General features: G+C 43.7%; 1 protein-coding gene across 6 annotated transcripts in view; it reads left to right on the forward strand.

The window, feature by feature from the left end:
* The window catches only part of LOC142021247 (rho GTPase-activating protein 7-like), a 144,767-nt gene that overhangs the window by 100,918 nt on the left and 24,641 nt on the right, over nucleotides 1-19,208 (forward strand). For 3 of the 6 annotated variants that reach the window (XM_075009833.1, XM_075009834.1, XM_075009837.1), the window contains 3 exons: nucleotides 9,354-9,425; nucleotides 11,192-11,273; nucleotides 12,697-12,760. In XM_075009833.1, coding sequence (XP_074865934.1) covers nucleotides 9,354-9,425; nucleotides 11,192-11,273; nucleotides 12,697-12,760 — 218 coding nt within the window. Of the gene's footprint in view, nucleotides 1-1,448; nucleotides 1,732-1,895; nucleotides 1,908-2,273; nucleotides 2,293-9,353; nucleotides 9,426-11,191; nucleotides 11,274-12,696; nucleotides 12,761-19,208 lie in introns of those variants that run through there. The other 3 variants (XM_075009835.1, XM_075009839.1, XM_075009836.1) reach the window with 3 other exon arrangements.

A 19,208-nucleotide genomic window follows, 5' to 3' on the forward strand; every position in this document is an offset into this window, starting at 1 on the left:
GAGTTCTACATGTTGACTGACAAACTAACAGATTTTTGGGAACACAAGCTCTCAGGGGCAAAGAGCCACTTCGTCAGATTCGGGAAGTGGGACTATGCCCATGAAAGCTCGTGATCCAAAAAATCTGTTAGTCTAACAGGTGCCCCAGGACTTCTTGTTGTTTTTGTGGATACAGACTAATCTGGCTGACCCTCTGATATCTGTTGAGCGAACACTGTGTGGAAAAAATACTTCCTTTAAACCTACTACTTTCATTTGGTGACCCCTCCTCCTTTCTTGTGTTATGGGGAAAAAGTCAACTTTCACTTATTTATTTTCTTGCCACCAGTCATGAGTTTTATAGACCTCAGTCATATTGGCTGTTAGTCTTCTCTTTTCTAAAATGAAAAGGGCCAGTCTTTTTAATCTAGTCAATTGCTCTGCCATAGTTCAGATGCTAGGCTGGGACTTTGAGACTAAGGAACCATTCCTACTTTGCCACAGACTTCTTGTATTACCTTGGTCAAGTCACCTAGGGCTGCAGTTCCCTATCTAGCAAATGAGGAAATTGGCACAGCGCTGCCTGCTGGAAGGGTGTGAGATCCCCCTTTACTCTAGCACTAAGGCTACAGAAATACCCACTACAGAACAAACACTGGCAGCAAATCTTTGAAATCTTTGCTCAACAAACTAATGTTGGCAGGAATGTGAGATAAATTGTCAGGAACTGGGGCTTGTGATGAACCTTTCATTAGAAATCTCTGCAAAGAGGGAGATAAGAAGGAGAAACTGATGGCTGATTTTCAGGGGCAGTTATAGTAATGCATGTGGTGTATTGCTCTTTCCTCTCATCTACCCTCTGCCACACAACCTGCTAAGGCTGGCTTCACACAAGAATATGCTAGGTGAAAGTGTGCCTATTAGTTTTGATGCTCTATAAATGGAAGGGAGTCAAGAAATGCTGCTCCTAGTTTTTGCTGAAAATATCAGTCTAGTTATTCCTTACTGGGGCTGCCTCGCCCCCTGGATTAACAGCGTGAAGGCGCCCTCTCACTGCGAGTCAGAAGAGCGGGACCCGTACCTCGTGTGGAACAGCGTCCCCCCATGGACAAGCTATGCAACCCCCATTTTAAAGGTTATTTAGCCTAGCCCTGAGGAAAGCGAGGTAGGAAATCCCCTCAAAGCAGGGGCGGGGGGACTTCAACTTCTACCGCCGCGTTTAGCTCAGCAGCCCCCGTGGGCGCAGGGTAGGGCCCTGGCCCTGCAAGTTGCTGCTTAAGTGAAACACTTTTAAGTCAGGGGTTAAACGAGGCCCGAGCCCACGTGTTCCAGCGGCCGCTCCAGGCTGGGGCAGGGCTCGGACTGCCCCAGGGAGCAGGCTGAGGCTGGAGCGTGGTTGAGCCCAGGCGGGCAGGCTGAGGGGTGCGTGTGGGACGGGGGTGGGGGTTGGCCTCCTCCCTACAGCCAAGTCACGGGCTGCGGCCGAGGCGCCGGGCAGGGGCAGGGCAGGTCCAGGCGGCTGCCCACCCCGCATGGAGCTGTAATGTCATTACCACCCCATTTGTGCCCCGGACAATGAGGGGCGGGCCGGGGGCGACGCACGGACGCCGGGGGCTGGGCCGGAGCCCGCCCAGCAGCGCTGGGGGCCTGGGCCGCCGCCCACCCCCGCCCTGCGCCCGGGACTGGAGCGATCGCGGCGGCGCTGGGCGCAGGCGGCGAGCGGAGCAGGAGCCGGCAGCATGAGAGTGACACGTGAGCTGCGGGGGGCGCGGGGGCGGGGTACCGCTCGGGCTTGAGAACGTGGGGTTCCCTCTCCCTGGCGCTCGTCTGCGGCGGAACAGCTCCCCTGGGAGCGCAGCCGGAGGGCAGTGGTCTAGAAACCGCCTTGACCTTGAAATCACGGATTGCGTGTCTGCTGCAAGACTCCAGTGGGTAAACTGAGGCCGGGCGCAGTGCTGGGGCTGCTGTGCTTGACCAGGCAAACCCGCGGTCCGGTAGCACTTTCGAGACCCACAGAACGTGTTAGGTGATGAGCTTTGGTGGGGCAGACCCACTTCAGAGCTGGAAATTCTGGAGCTATGGTTTAGCTCCTGCCTCTTCAGCCTCCTTGTAACTGTAACATGGCATTGAATGTGCAATGGATTTTGTCCACAACAAGCCAATAGGGTAGGCAGTTGTAAGGGTGTGTGTGTGTGTGGCATTTCCCCACTCAGCTGGCCAACCGGGATGTCCTGGTTGAAAGGTTTGGTAGCGATGCTCCAATTAAAAGGTGCTGCTCAGATCCCTAAGGTTCCTTTCAGAGATGTCATATGGGTGAGTGGGTGTAGTGACACTGCGCTATTTTTCGTTCTCTGTTCCTTAAATATTGAGTCTATTCTGGCTTTCTTTCTGTTACTGCACCAATGAGATTGGTATTTCAGAGAAAACTTACTTTTTAGGGCAAAAGGAACTATTGACAGGGTTTGAGAGCATACAGCTTTAATTGAGGTGATTTGTTTTAAAGTCCAAGTATTTCTAAATAAATCTGGTTGGTGAGAATTCAAATGGATATTGCAGTGTCTTTTTAATGTAGAGATTACAGTGGCTATGACAATTGATTTGTAGATTATATACACATTCTAAAATATATTTATGATAACAACTATTGTTTACGCTACTCTTCTGTCAGTTGCTTATTCTGGGAGATTTGCTGTGATGCCTATTGGAAATTTTGTTAGCTAAAAACTCATTAGTTTATTTTATTGCGTGCCTTTGAAAAAATCAACCATTTTATTCACATACTGTATGTAGGAGGCAACGAGAGAGTTTGTCCATTGACCTGTTTCAAAAGGCAGAAGTAGAACTGGCACTCTGCAGCTCTGCTGCCAATATTACTATATCACATGGCATTTGCTGGGATTTGTCCATTTGTAGAACTAAAGAATAGATAGGCCATCTGTATTTGATGATATAACCTGTATGGAAGTTCACAGTGACCTGGTCATCTTGGGGTAGTCTACCTTAGTGTCAGGGAGCATTCATTGTTAGATATGTGACATTTCATACTTTTCAGTTAGTTACACAGTTTCTCACTCCAGTGATCCAACAGATGCCCCAGCATTATTATGAAGTGAGGAAGGAAGACCAACACTTTTTGCCTCTACATTTGTGGATGTTACAATCATGAGCATAGATTAGCCTGGCAAAATCCTACTCCCTTTATTGCCCAGGGCATATAATTTTTGATGGGCTAATACAAAATTAGGCGTATTAATTAACATTAGGTAAATACTTATTCGAGTTCCCACCTCCGTGGACTCACTTATCCTGAGTCTTGCAAAGGATTATGTGGCCTCCGCGTCTAAGCAGTGTAATGGAAACTGCGGCATTCCAGCGTTGGACATTGGTCTGTAGTGTCCAACACGCTAGCCACACTGGCTTGAACAGAATAATGTGGCTAGTTTGCTATCGTGGCGACTATCTGTTCAGATGTTAGTTTAGAGCTGGGCAACACATTGGATTATGGGTGGATCTAGTCCAGTGGATGTGTTTCTCATAGAGCATGTGCAGATAGGAATTGGCTACCTGGGAGCTGAAGTGCATGGAGAACTGATACAAAATTTTATAGCTGCAACACAAAATACAGACCAAAGTTGTTAGGAAGGACTAATAACATTTCTGTGCAACATGGCCCAATATCAGCCCCAGAGTCAACTCCACAGCTGGAAGCACAGACCACAAGGGGCTTTGTGAGGAATCTGTTAGCTTAGTAGGTGCTAGGACAGGCTAATTTGCTGTGGGGGAAAAAGCATTCTGGAGTTTGGCATCTGGCTGCTGCAGCTGCCAAGCACATCCCATGCACGTTAACTCCAGTTTTGGAACAGATGGAGGCAGCTGGAAATGACAATAGCTTCAGCACTGCCAGTAATAAGAGGAGGTAACAACATCTGATTAGTATTGGGGGTCTTCTGCTTTGCTGCATATTTTTTCTTTTTCAGGTTTATCTTTTGCTGTCACAGTAAAATTAGTGCATTATGGGGATAAAAAGCCTTCATGGGTCACACAGGAATGAAGAGTCAACAAAACGCTTTTGAATTACTTCTGTTGACTCACAAATAGGCATCCTAGCCTAATTATGTAAAGTCAGAATTAATCCTACGCTAATTGTTCCTTCCTGTGTACCTACTGTGAATGAGCAGGAGCTGCGAGTGTTGAGCAATCTTACTACTTATGCAATTTTAGGGCTGCTGAAATGGAGAGTCCTGGGATAATTGGTATAGAATTGCTGCAGACAGCAGGAATGTTCATAGCAGTTCTTGTGCATCTGCAAGTTTCTGGAACAATTTCAAATGTAACCCTCCCCCTTCGATGTACTTAAACTATGATCACCATCTAATTCTTATCCATCAAAACTCGCACTACACTGTGAAAGTGAAAGACGTGCATTTACCTTGATCTTGATGCTAAAGATGTTATAGTTTTCGCATGCAGAAAAGCTATAACGAGGGATGTTTAAAATCTCCGAAACAATACCTTAAGTATGATTTTATTTTTTGTTGTTGTTCAATACATTGCAGCAATACTGCGAAGCATAACTTTTATCTGCTGAAAAGTCTCGGAGAGAGAGCTGGGTTAATCTGTGTCAGTAAAAACAAGAAGTCCTGTAGCACCTTAGAGACAAATGGACTTGTTGGGGCATGAGCTCTCCTGGGTAGAACCCCAGTTCAGCTCCTCTGGTGAGGTGGGTTTTACCCATGAAAACTTATACCCTAATGAAGCTATTATTCTCTAAGGTGCTACATGACCCCCTCATTATTTATATGCTGTAGCTCTGTACCATTCGCGCCACTTGTTTATGTGAAGTGCTTCATCAGTTTAAACTGAAATTAGACTAGTTTGTTTCACATTCTGTTTCTGGTTAGTTTCATTTCTGCATTTCCTATGCAGTAGTGACACATTGCTGCTGTTCTGAAGCACCAAATGCTTCAGAGGGTATGTTTACATTCATATGTGAATTGATTTTTTTTTATTAAAAGCATTCATGTTAGTGTGTGCATTTGTTTAATTTTTGGACCTACTTGTCCCTTCTAAATGTTGGTTATGTGATAACAACCCCATATAACCGTATATTACAATCCCATATAGGAAATTGGCATAGGTCATACATTTGTGTTTTGCTTCTCAAAAAACATTTGGCAGTACCCTATCACCTTTGGCTCAAGAGAAAACAGCTAACTTTAAAGTGCTGCCTCTAACCTCTGATAAACTAATGGGACTTGCAGGAAATGGAAATTTTCCAACTGCTTAAATATTTATAAAACTGAACAGTTATTTAATGTACGAGGAGGAGTTGCCATGTCAGAGTCACTCTGGTATTTCATTCCAAATGCAGTTAATCCCATACAGTTTCTAGGAATCTGCCTTCTACTCCATCCTGAGAAACAGGATGTAATTGAAATAGAATTTGGAGTGTCACTCCTGTGCCAGCTTTTCAAAGGATCTCCCATTTCCTGCTTCTATTTAAAAGGAAGGACATCAAACTCTGTTCCCTACAGCATCTGAGCAGCTGTACTGGCATTAAAAAAAAATGAGTAAACAGAATCATCCTGTGTGTTTACTAGCTTGTGTCTTTTAAAATAAGTCTATTGATTCTGTTGTAATATCATTCGTGTAAACGGTCTAAAGCAGTTCTAATAGTTTATGGAGCTTGGTAGTTATGGATAGTGCATAATACACAAAGCTTGTACATCTATTACAAGAACTGTACAGAGATTAACTAATCTCCATATCACTTTAAGGTAAAATATATTTCTTAATTTCACAGTTGGGGAGACTGAAGATTGGGAGAAACAAAAGTGGTCAGGGGATGGAGCAAGTATTAAAAGTCAAGAGTTCACCCTCTTTCTTCTGCATAAGCCATTACACTATGCTACTTCCACGACTGAAAAACACTATGGGTGGCTATTGCAACAAGTTAAATGACTATGTGCAAAGAGATGGGCTCTTCTGTACAGAAATGGTTATCTCCCACTCCAACTTACTCCTCACTGAGCTTTGGCATCTTTGACTACACTTTTAAAGCTCTGTGTTTAGTTTATGGAGCAATAATATTCATGATTTTAGTAGCTTAGTTAAAAGAGCATTTATAAGTGCTTTGTTACATCTCTTGTGCTTGGTGCCCAAGACTGGTACTATGCTGTGGCTGCAAAGCATTGCCATGCCTCTGGGAATATTGCCCCTTTTTTGAGGTGTTAACATGTTAGGGCATTGGAATGCTCTTGTGTATCCGTAGAAAACATCAATTTAATATGTATGCCATGGTTGCCAAAATATCTTTCCAGATATTGCATACAGTTCCTTGCTGTCAGGCAGCAAATCAGGATCCTAATATAAGTCACATCTTCCTTTTGATCAATTTTGTCACCCCCTTCGGGTTAATTAGTAACATACAAATACAATTTTTTTGTTTAGTGGTGTGTGGGGGGGGAAATGTGCTTAGATAGGGAGACCCTCCGTCCCCTTTTTACTGGGAGGCCATGTCTACACTAGCCCAAAACTTCAAAATGGCCATGCAAATGGCCATTTCGAAGTTTACTAATGAAGCACTGAAATACATATTCAGTGCCTCATTAGCATGCGGGCGGCCGCGACACTTTGAAATTGACGCGGCTCGCCGCCACGTGGCTCGTCCAGATGGGGCTCCTTTTCGAAAGGACCCCACCTACTTCAAAGTCCCCTTATTCCCATCTGCTCATAGGAATAAGGGGACTTCAAAGTAGGCGGGGTCCTTTCGAAAAGGAGCCCCGTCTGGACGAGCCGCATGGCGGCGAGGCGCGTCAATTTCAAAGTGCCGCGGCCGCCCGCATGCTAATGAGGCACTGAATATGTATTTCAGTGCTTCATTAGTAAACTTCGAAATGGCCATTTGCATGGCCATTTTGAAGTTTTGGGCTAGCGTAGACACTGCCTCCCAGTAAAAAGGGGACGGAGGGTCTCCCTATCTAAGTACATTTTCCAAATAAGCTCTTAATTCTGTTTGAAGTTAAGAGGAGCACCATTTAAATCTTCCCTAGACTTCAGGGACATCTGCAGACTTTTTAGACTATTTTACCAGCCATTTCTAGCAAAGAAATAATAACTGCTAGGTCATTGTAAAACTTCTAACATTGGAACAGATGTAGATCAAGATGTGTGTTGATGCTTCCTGTACAGAAACCTGGGTAACAGAGGGGCACCAAGCTATGGTGAGGATATTCAAAGTAAAGAACTGTGGAGTGTCTGTGACGTTTATGTATGTTGAAAATACAAGAGGGAGAAGTTCATTTAGCAACAAACTAGAGGTATCAGCTTTCTGAAGTTGCTTTAACCTGGATCTAGAAGGGAACACTGCTGGCATGTAGAGGATTCGTTGTGTCCAGGATCATTTAGCTGACAGAGAAACATTTTCTAAGCTGCCATTCCTGAATTAGCTTTTTCTTTATTCAATTCACAGTAGAAAAAAAATTCAAGTGTACTTTTGGAAGGAAGCTCTGGGTTACATTAACCTGAGAAAATAGTTACTCTTCACATTGTTTTTTCCCGTCACAGCAAAGAGGGCTTGAGTTAACTAACATGAGTTATAATCCCAATGAAGGCAAGGCAAGGCATGGCTTACTTTTTTAGGAATTAGCAGGTTGTGTGAAAGCCTGTGAGAAGCTTAGGGTTTTCTTGACCTGCTAACTTGTGTGCAGGCTACAAATCACCGTACCTAATGTAAGACCAAATTCTAGTGAAGATAGTTTGAGTTAAGAAAAACCTTTTTTTCCCTTTAAGATCATGCCTAATGATGTCGTCTTCTTTTCCCTTATTGTGCCTCTGTCATTTAAGAATGTATTTGTGATTTATCAATCTTTTCCTAATTTTGTTAATAAATGCTATCTTTTTTTATACCATTATGTGCAAACTGAGGGCAGTTTGCTCTGAAATAACGATTGTGGGAGGAGCAGCAGCAGAGGTATATTTAGACTGGTGAAATTGGCATAGTGGTATTTGTGACAGATTTTAAAAATGGAGTGAAATGCATCAGTCTGTTTCAAACAAATGTCATCTCAGCGTGCCTCCTTACTTGAAGGTGGTAATAGTTGCATGGGTGCGCATTGCAAATGGGATTACCAACATTAATCAAATGGAACTAATTTGCATTTAGCAATAAAAGCAGATTCAGAGAGAAATTTAAAATTCACTTTATGAAGAAAGAGCAAAGCTGTAACTTAATGGGGGGAGAACTAGAGATAATGTAGATAAATTCCTTCATCTTACTGAATTGGTACCTTATTACCCAATATTTCAAGCAAAATCAGGCGCTGCATTCCTGTGCATAACCATATGGAATGATTTTTGTTTAGAAGACATATTTAACAGACCAAGTTTGTTCCTGACGAAGCTCTTTCTGAAGGCTTGAAGAGAATGAATCAGGACTGTCCATATATCAGACAAGCCTTAGCAGTTTGGCTGGACTCATAACTGATTTAGAAGTGTCCCTAGGAAGGAGAAGTGTGCGGTGTAGGATTCTTCTCTTGCACAACAAACACCAGCAACTTCCAATATTCGCACAGTTTAAAGGCAGCTGGTATGTGCTCTTCCAAGAATGTACTAAACTTGTTTACATTTTTAAGGCATCTGGTGAGTGTTTCTGTAAGGTTATACTTTGCCTCTGCTCCTATGGGAATGTTACAGTATTGGCCATAAAGCTTTATTCTTTGCTGTAAAAAGAGCAGTTGATTCCTGATATCTGTTGCACTGAAGTAATGGCCAAGCAGTTCCTAGTGGGCTAGGAACAAAATATTACAAGACCTTACAAACAGCTACTATACTGGGGCAAATTCTTGTTGCTACGAATTAGTAAGTGGCATTCAATGCCATTAATGGTGTGCAGCTCTTCTAGTTTAACTATTGAAGAAGTATTCTCTGCTATATGTATGTCCTGCCATAGGGACAGTATGTGTGGCTGGCCATTGACCCCTTGAAGTGATGGCTGGACATACGTATCATAACCTCTTTCTCTGTTCATTCAAACGTACCACACATTTCAGAACACAAGATCTGGATGACGTAGACTGGTACACGATATAAAAAATCTATACCACTTTCAACGGTTTTTCATGTTTTCTGCATCTACTCTATGTTGAAATAAATATTCTTTGTGTGCATGGTTATGTGTGTATGCATGCCATAAAACAAGTTCTTGTTGTTGAAACAGTAAACTAGCAGAACTCGCATATGTAAGATTCCTCAGAAATCCGCCTTCTTGGAGTCATGCAGAATAACCTTACTTATTAAATAAGAATCATCCCCAGTGCTTGAGCTCTAAATTTCTTATTAATCATTGAACCACTGGCTTTTTTTTTTTTTTACAGAAATTGAAGCCAAAGAAGCCTGTGACTGGCTGAAGGCTGCTGGTTTCCCCCAGTATGCCCAGTTATTTGAAGGTATGGTAGGTTCCATGCGTCTGATACTAAATCCAACTGAATTGCTTAAAAAATCTTTTAGCTCCTCTGACCACACTTATACCGTAAGCACAGCCTTAGTGTAACCAGTTCATGCAAATTTCATCCGATCCAGTATAACAAACAAAACATGCTGCTGAGTTATGTATATAGAAAGTATCTCTTAAGTTAATGGTTGGGCAGTTGTGTAAATTAAAAAAAAAAAAAACCTGTTTGGTGGGGGACATGCAATATGTGTGATAGGCTCTGGTAGCAGAGATTACGATTCAGATTAAATTTTAGTTTCTTTACTTTTTAATAGTTTACAACTTTTTTAGTCTTCTTCCTTTTGAGCTGAAATTTTTCATGTTAGTGTTTTACTCTTAGCAAACCTTCAAGCTCTCTCACCACCCTCTCAGAAGTGCTAGAACAAAGTTGTTCAGACCACCACTTTTATAACTGGCGGAGTGGGGGAGGGTGGAAATACTCTTCCAATCAGAAATGTCTCAAGGAAGTTCAGTCTCAGCTTGGTTTTTATAGTGGTATTAGGTCATATGGATTATGGCAAGTTTGGAAAAAATGCTTGTCATGTTGAAGTTATAAACATTATAAAAACAGCATATTGGAATTCATGTGTGCAAATTTAGAATGCATGCAAATTACAATTATGCTCTTAATATTAATTTACCAGTCTGAGGAAATCTGGATTGAGGAGAAAGGAAACAAATAACTATAGATAAAGGAATTTACAAGCCTCGCTGGCAGCACTTCCTTTCTTTAAAACAAGCCAGCAACTATCAGGCTTTATGATCTGGGAATGTAGATCACAAAAGAAAACTGACTTTACTAAAGTATGGCATGTGTTCTTGATCTCATGCTTAAGCAGGGTGTCTGGGGGGGTTGTGTGTCATGGACAGGCCCTTTTCATAGGCAAGAATTTTTTTGTAAGAGATTCCAGTTTTATACTAATATATATGTAGGCAACAATGCCATCTCATGACTTTATCGCGACTCTTGTGATACTGGTGTTTTTAACCAAGATGTTAGATTGTATTTGACATTACATTTCAGTTTAAGTTCAGTAAAACTAAGAATTTTGGCTTTAGTGCAACCTAAATAGCCTTGTCTTGTAAACATTGAGGTTCCAGTCCAACAAACAGTTGTGCACATGCGTAATCCCATTCAGGCCATAAATGTGTAAAACTACTCGTATGTGACTGCTTGGAAAAGTGTCTGTATATTTAGCTTAAACTGAAATGTGATGGCAAGTACTGCTTAACTTCTTTGATGTTCATAGTAGTATCCTTATGAAAAGGCTGTAAATATGTTTGGCAGAATTTGCTTTTTATTTAATTTCAACAGGTATTAGTGGTTTTAAGCATTTCTAAAAGTTACATTTAAAAGAAAATTCTCAGTTGTTGGAAATTACAGAGGCAGGTCATACACTGAAAGGGTCAGACAATTATTGAATGATTACTGAGATGAATTAGTTGTTGGGAAGGGAAAAGTTAAAACTCACAGCCAGTAAACCACAAATTTTCTATATCACATATCAAAATATACAAAGTAAATATACTTAAATCAAATTCACTGTTCTCAAATGGCCTTTATTTTTTTTTTTTAATTCGCCTAACTGCAAATTTCAATTCAATATTGCTGGATTTATTTTGGCTGGCTTGGTGTGTGTACAATGAAATTGATGTTTTACAATCTTTACTGATAAAAATTGAAACCATTGAAGCTTAATTATAAATACTTTGTATTCACAGATATGCAGTTTCCTATTGACATCAAAACTGTGAGGAAAGATCATGAATTTTTAGATCGAGATGCTATTGATTCTCTGTACAGGTAAATATTATTTAGTTTGCATTTTTCCCCAGCCTAGCAGACATGAAAATTATGCTCATAGTGTTTAACGTTAAACATACTCCTTTTTTAAGGTATATTTTTTTCTTTATCAAATGAGTGTTGGACATCCCCATTCAGGAAAGCTTTTAGCACATGCTTAAGTTCTATTGAAACTAATGGCCTTGCAGACTTGAAGTTAAGCATGTGTTTAAATGCTTACCTGACTGAGTTTCCTACAAAACACATGCAAAACTATTTTCTCTGTGTTTTGGTATAACTGCCCACAGGCAGACTTGAACTTGAGACCTCTGGACTTAGGGCATGTGCCTCTATAGCTTGAGTTGAAGGTCAGCGGGCTCTTGCTCAGGCTGTAGAGGACACTCATTCTTTCTCTGTAAAGTGGTCTAGGTACCACTGCATGGGAGAGTTAACCAAACACAGGTATGCAGGTTACAGTGGGTGCGATGAAATAATACTATGGCTATCCCTTTCTATATTCGCCATCGGACTTGTGTTAGAATTGTCACTTTTTTTTAACGTGGTCTATGTCTCAATATTTCACATTGATGTCAAAGCGATCATTCATATCGAATCATACAATCATAGAATACTAGGACTGGAAGGGACCTTGAGAGGTCATCGAGTCCAGTCCCCTGCCCTCATGGCAGGACCAAGTACTGTCTGGATCATTCCTGATATTTATCTAACCTGTTCTTAAATATCTCCAGAGATGGAGATTCCACAGCCTCCCTGCTTAAGTGCTTTGCTGATTTGGTCTTTATCGATTCTGCATTTCCACCAAAACATTTAAAAAAAAGAAAGCCCTAAGAAACTCCTTCTACTGATCCACCTTGGTGCCATCAGTTTTTCCTTGTATTTTAAAACATGAATTGGAAAAATTAGCTTCTTTGCCTGAGGGTACATCTACTGTTGCCAGGAGCCGGTCAGGATTGGTCTTCCGAGGTTTGATTTCCTATTGTCGTCTATTGGGACAAGTAAAATCAAACTATCAAGGCTCGACAGTTGATCCCTGTACTCCTCATTATCACAAGTAGTAAGGGAAGTCGACGAGTTTCTCCCGTTGACCTCTCTTGGTGAGGACTGCTAGATAAGTCAGTTCCCACTTAGCAATTGTCGTAGGTGGAACTGTGTAACTAGGATCGACTTTCAGGTCTAGTGTAGACCTACCCAAAGTCTTAGTGAAGGATGCTACCTCTCTTTATCGTCAATGCTTTCTTAAACTTCCGTTTATGAAATTATGGTCCTCTCTTTGCACTTAGCAAAGGGAGAACTCTAGCTGTAGATTCAGCTGCAGAACAAGGTTTTACAAGTTTTAAGAGCAGTTATGACAATATCTGCTTTTGTTTAAGAAAATAATTTGGGTTAATGTCTTCAGTCTTTTTTTTCTTCCCCTTTCCCTTAGACGGTTAAATACCTTGAACAAGTGTGCAGCAATGAAAGTGGAAATAAGTCATCAGAGAAAACGGGTATGTCTTGAAATTTTATTTAAAAATATAAAAATAAAAAATTACCAGTGGTCTTTTAAAACAAATCATGTAAAGTGGCAGGCAAATTTGAGGAAGATCCATTAAGGATTAGCAATTTTTTCCCATTCTGTTGTCTTATTTTGAATTGCCAATGAGTGAACCCATCCTGCCAAACACATGCATTTTCCGTTAAAAAGAAGTTGAGTTTATGCAATTTTCATTTCATAACTTAGTCAGCTAGAGTATTTACAGATAGCATACCTTGGCACACATGTCATTGTCTAGTAAGGTAAAAGTTTTACTCATAGACTTCTGTTGCTTATGAGTTGACAAATGGACTCAACATGTGCTTAAGTACTGCCCTGACTCAGGAGACTCTTTGGAGACAGGGCGTGAAAATTTATGTTCAGAGGAGGGCTCTGCAAGCTTCCTTTCCACTGTACCTCAGCTGATCGTAGGTGGGGTTCTGCAGGCTTGTTGTAATTGTGGTGGTCCCAGGTTATTAGACAAGGTTGGTGAGAGATACAAGCTCTTGTGGTTACTACAGAGTATTTGTTCAGGCCTGAACTTCCTCTTCTGGCCTGTAAGCAATCCCCCAACCTCTCCAAGCTCAGAAGCAAGTTATGAACAGACTAGGATGCACCTACTTAAAGCAGCAATGGACCCTGCCAGAACAACAGTTGCAAAACCTGCAGAAATATCTGCACCGTTGTGATGATCAGCACCCCCTGCCCCCCACCTTTCAAGATCCATGGATCTTACTCATGCTTAATACATGGCCCCAAAATAACTGTGCAAGTGAAATGAGACAATCACTATGCTCTTGGCATAGTTTATGCAGAAAAATGATACAAGAAGAAAAACACCAGATCACCTACGAGTGAACACTTTTTGTGATCACTCTGACCTCCGTCCTCATTCTCAAAGGAAGTCTGCAGAACACTTGTAAAAGAGGAGCCTAGGAATTTAAATTCATAACTCTGCCAGACACTAAAAATCATGTAATAAGCCACAAATCGAACGTCTCTGTTTAATCCAGGAGTTGGGAACCCCTGGCCTGTGGTCTGGATCTGCCCCGCCGCTTGCCTGGATCCTGCCCCAAAAGCATGGGACTCCTCTCCCCAGCATCCAGCCTGCAGGAGGATGAGGGTGTGTGGAGGCCCCAGCCTTACAGTTCAGATCAGGCGAGCTGGGGCCAGATCTAGTCCACAAGCTTTGCCGGGGGGAAGGGCAGCAGAGAGCAGCTATGGGCTGTGTGCACTGCCTCCCCCTCCCTCTAGCTGAGGGAATGGCAGCAGAGGACTTTCTCTCACCACTTGTGTGTGTGTTGTGTGTGTGTGTGTGTATGTAATGGCAGCAGAGTACTGCATGGAAAGGCTTCTCTTGCCACTTCGTGTGTGTGTGTGCGTGTGTGTGTAAAAGGCAATTCTTGGCAGTGGCAAGAAAGAAAAGCTCCTTGAAGAGGTTTTCTCCTGCACTGCCATTTCCTCAGCTGGGAGACGGGGCAGCAGCACCAGCAGTGCACAGAGGTAAGTGCACCCAGCCTGCTCCTGCCCAGACCCCACTTCCATCCCTTACTTCCACCCAGACCACCCCCAGCCGACTCCTGACCCCCCCAGCATGGCTCTCATCCCACTTATGCACTTTACCTTCCATTCAGATCCCCCAACCCCAGCTGACTTCTGCACCCTCCCTCCAGCCCAGACCCCTCCCCTCTAGCTCACTCATGACCCCACCCACTGCTCACCCCAGCCCAGTTATGCCCCTTACCTCCCACCCAGAGCCCACACCTGCTTCCCAGCAGTCCCCTCCCACACACTGAACCCTCATATGTGTTCCCAAACCAGACCCCCAGAAGAATTAATCTGGCCTTGGGGAAGCCCTGAACCTCAGCCCTCTCACCTACCCCCATTCCACCTGCCTGTGGTGCTGGAGGAGGAGGGGAGTAAGGTGTCTCCAACAGGAGCCACATCAGTGAGGCTTTTGTGGGCTTTTTTTCTCCCCCTTCTCACTTTTATTTGTCCTCCAACCAATTTTTTTTCCTGTGGGTCAGTGAAACCCCGCCTCAAAAAAAAAAAGTTCCCCGCCCCTGGTTTAGTCTAGCAGTTCTTAACAGGCTAACTACCCACCCCCCTTCCTTCTCAGAGATTGATGTGCTAAAGAGATGTTTCTCCTTCAATGGGCCGTGAACTGTGTGTTAACTATTTAGGCTACACAAGCTGTTCTACTTTGTAATAGAGAGAAAGCTGTGCTAGTCCATATACTATCAAAACAAAAAAGCAGCCAAGTAGCACTTTAAAGACTAACAAAATAATTTATTAGGTGATGATTAAGGATAGGTTGTAATCAGGATGCCACACTCCAGAAAGCCCTAGGTGACAGGCCTGGTCTCTCCTACAGACAACCTCCCAACCTTATGAGGATTCTCACCCACAACCACAGTCTATACTGCAGGAACACTTGTCCTGGAACTTCTCCTTGCAACAAAGCCCACTGCCAGCTTTGTCCACATATGTATTCTGGAGATACCATCACTGGACCTAACCAGGTTATTCACAGAATCACAGGCCCATTCTCATGTACCTCAACTAACATCAAATATGCCATCATGTGCCAACAATGCCCAGACACTTTGTATATTGGACAGACTTCTAACTCTCTTAGACAAAGAGCTAATGGGCACAAAACAGACATATAAACACTCCTGATCCACAAGTCGGTCAGCCAGCATTTTCATGGAGTGGGCCATTCTGTTAATGACTTAAAAGTTTGCGTCTTACTGAAGTGGAATTTTCACAACACTCTTGAAAGAGAGGCTGCTGAACTCTCTTTTTATATTCAAATTCGACACATTAACAAGTGGTTTGAACCTAGATGGGAATTTTCTGGGTCATTATAGGGGCTCATTTGCATACTTGGCTTAATCTGATTCTTGACTCCCCACCCACCTTCTGCCCCTCTACTCTCTGATTTGCTCACCTTGATTTTATTTTTCTGATTTGTCCACCTTGATTACTATTTTTGGTTCTCTGTGCCTTAAATATTGAGTCTGTTCTGGTATGGCTATGGTCTGAAGAAGTGTGTCTGTCCCACAAAAGCTCATCACCTAATAAATTATTTTGTTAGTCTTTAAAGTGCTACTTGACTGCTTTTTTGTTCTACTTGGTGTTTAGCTGTGACACTGAGTACATTTTCCAGAGCTGCAAAGTAGAAGTTGGTCTCACTCTCTTCTGTTTATCTCTGTGCAAATTAGATGGCAATTCATTCTCTATGGGCTTGCCCACAGTAGGGAGAAGCCTAGGATTCTCTTGGCTAGCTAACATGGGTTAAAGCTACAGTTCTGCCCCTTTGCATTTGGATTTTACAGTGAGCTCACAATTGTGTTGTTTAAAAAAGCCCCCTGCCATTTTCTATAGGGTGGACAAACCCTTTAACAATGCCATTATGGGTGCCTGTTATGAGAATGGGACTTTGATTAAGGAAGGTTTTGCTCATGCTATTAGGTGAAAAGTTCCTTATGTTGCCACCCATCACTCCAACCCACACATTTTATTGGCTGTGACCACAACTTCGAAATGTCCATGCTAATGGCCAATTCGAAGAATACTAATGAGGTGCTGAACTGAATATTCAGTGCCTCATTAGTATTCACATCACACCAGCCGCGGTGCTCCTAAAGCACCCCTTTCAAATGTGCACAGTTCAGCACGGCGACACTGGGGTCCTTTCCGAAAGGACCCCACGCATTTTGAAATCCCCTTATTCCTCTCAACTGCCATGGCTGGCAGCATGCAAATGTTAATGAGGCACTGAATATTCAATTCAGCACCTTGTTAGTAGTCTTCGAATTGGCCATTTAGAAGTTTTGGCCAAATGTGGCCACAGCCATTCTGTTGCACTTAGGTAAGAGCACACTCTCTCATAGAGCTGCAAAGAACCTTGAGAGGTCAAGAAATCCAATCCCCTGCCCTTAGGACAGGACCCATCACCATCCCTGCCAGGTTTTTTTTTAAATTTATTTGCCCCAGATCCCTAAATGCCCCCCCCCCCCCCAAGGATTGAACTCTCAACCCCTGGGTTTAGTAGGCTAATACTCAAACCACTGAGTTATCCTTACCTTTCTTTGTATAGGATACATTTTAATTTGTTGGCTAGTCACTTTGCCTTTTGTTTTCAGACAAATGAGTGGCTGGAGAGAATTATAGACTGGGCACTGGGGATGTATTTTTTCCAGAGCACAAAGCCCATTGATAGTCAATAGGACTAGTTGTGATGGGGTTCTGGGGTCCCCCAAGCTCTGCACCCTGTCTGCAGGCAGGAGAGTCTCTCACTCAGCAGGAAAACAGCAGGTTTATTAGCCGACAGGACACAGCATTGTACAGAGGAGTCAGTACAGCAGGCAGAGACAGCCAGTCCAATCCATGTTGGGGAGAGGAGGCCCCGAGGGGCCCCCAGAGCTGGGGCCTTGCCCCCTCCTTTGTCTCTCTCTCCCTCAGCCCAGACTAACTGCTTCCAACTCCCAGTTCCAATTCAAACCCCTCAGGCTCCACCTCCTCCTTTGTCTGCAGTACAAAGGTGTTACCTGGTCGTCAGGGTTACCCTCAGCAGGAGCCCCACACCCTCTGTGAGCCACTCACATACACACAGGCATCCCCCACTCCATCACATCTCTCCCCCCTTCCAGATTGAACTGAGCGGGATCACTCAGCCAGTGACCTGGAGAAGTTCAGGGCCCTCCCCTCGTGATCGGGCATCGGCTGTACCCTCAGTGCTCCCCTTGATGTGCACCACCTCCATGTCATAATCCTGCTGGGGGAGGCTCCAACTCAGGAGCTTGGTATTGGCCCTTTTCATGTGATGCAGCCAGACAAGTCCCTTTAGTTCCCGCAGGTTGGTCGGTCTCCCTGCTTCTGTCTCTGGTCCATCAGCCACGTTCTCAAGTCGGGCAGGCAGAGCCCATACAGATGCTGCAGCACCAACAGATCAAATAGTTCTTTTCTGGTCTGGGCCCTGCCCTGTCTGACCACCAGCCCATACAGCTGCTCCAGCACATGTTTGGAATTCAGTTACAGTCCAGTAAAAGAAGGTACAAATGCTTTCCACCCTTGGCATTTAGCCAGACCACCAGAATGGTTGTGTGCCTCAGTTTCCCCTTCCATGCCACACAATAGGTTTGGAATGTTCCTCCTCATGTGAGAGGTTGCAAGACTAGTTACGGGGAACAATGGTGACATTTCAGAGTTACAGAGTCCTTCAACATACAACTCATGCTTCTACATCAATGTCATCATGTCAAATGGCTCTTTCCAAACATTCAGTACATGGTACAATTCTACAGCTTTTGGTAGCAGCACCCCTTGGTTACAGCAGTCAGCGTGAGTAACAGAACAAACCCATTGCAACTGTACATTTACGTTGCTCTTTGGTAGACCACAACCTTTGTGCAACATCCTTGAGAATCTGGTATTTTGGGGCTAAGTGGCTGAGGCCTTTCTTAGCACCATCAAGTTCTAATCTTCTCCCTTGCCCCCTGGGGTGGAAATTTGATCTCTCTGGCTGTGCCCTCCCTTCTAACAAGAGCTGGGCCATTGATGATCTCAGGGAGACGGCCCCCTCCCAGCCAGCCTGGAAATTTGCAAACCAAACTGCTTTCTGAGAGTTGTTTTGTGAGTCCCAGACGCAGAATCCACATGAAGGAATCCCTGTTTATCCCTTACTGGCCCACCAGGCCCAAAGCTCCTTTGTCCTTCCACCTCCAACTACTGCCTCCCCATGGAATCAGAAGTCGAATCCAGTATGAGAATATAAGTGTTTCCACCATCTGGAGATGGGGAATTGCTGGCGCTCTCCTGCATCCTACAGAGACTGACTGTGCAGCTGTTTTACTTGGTTCTCACAGGGCTGCTCACACTACCTGATAGTTTTCACTTTACTTGCATCAACTTCCAATTCCTGAGAAACCTTTACCTTGCCTGCTTTGGACCCTTCCAGAGCACAGCCAGTGGTTTCACACTCAGGCAGGTCCTGGCCATCAGGAGCTGAAACAAACTTCTCCCCAGGCAAAGGGCTGCTCCAGCTCTCACAGACAAGCACCTTTCCTGTTCACTCTCCTTCACCTCACTCCCATTTTCTGCAGTCCCCACAGACGGGTCAGGAAAAGTTTCAGGGAAATTCTCTTCCTCAAGAGCTCCCCGAAACAATAACTCACCCCTGTCTGGCTCCACAGGGGCACTGCTCCCTTGAGCCACAACCAGCTCCTGGGGTTCACCTACACCCAGGATCACTTCTGGCCCATCAGGCAGATTCCCACATAATCCCCCTCCAGGCAGGCAGACAGCCAGTACCACCGGACAGAAGATTAGGGTCCCTTTCCTCCCTTCTGCTACCAGATCCTTTATCTTCATCAGTCAGCATAACTCCATTGCCCATCTGTTCTTGTGTACTGGCA

This window comes from Carettochelys insculpta, chromosome 15, assembly GCF_033958435.1.
Source record: "Carettochelys insculpta isolate YL-2023 chromosome 15, ASM3395843v1, whole genome shotgun sequence".
NCBI classification, from domain to species: domain Eukaryota; kingdom Metazoa; phylum Chordata; order Testudines; family Carettochelyidae; genus Carettochelys; species Carettochelys insculpta.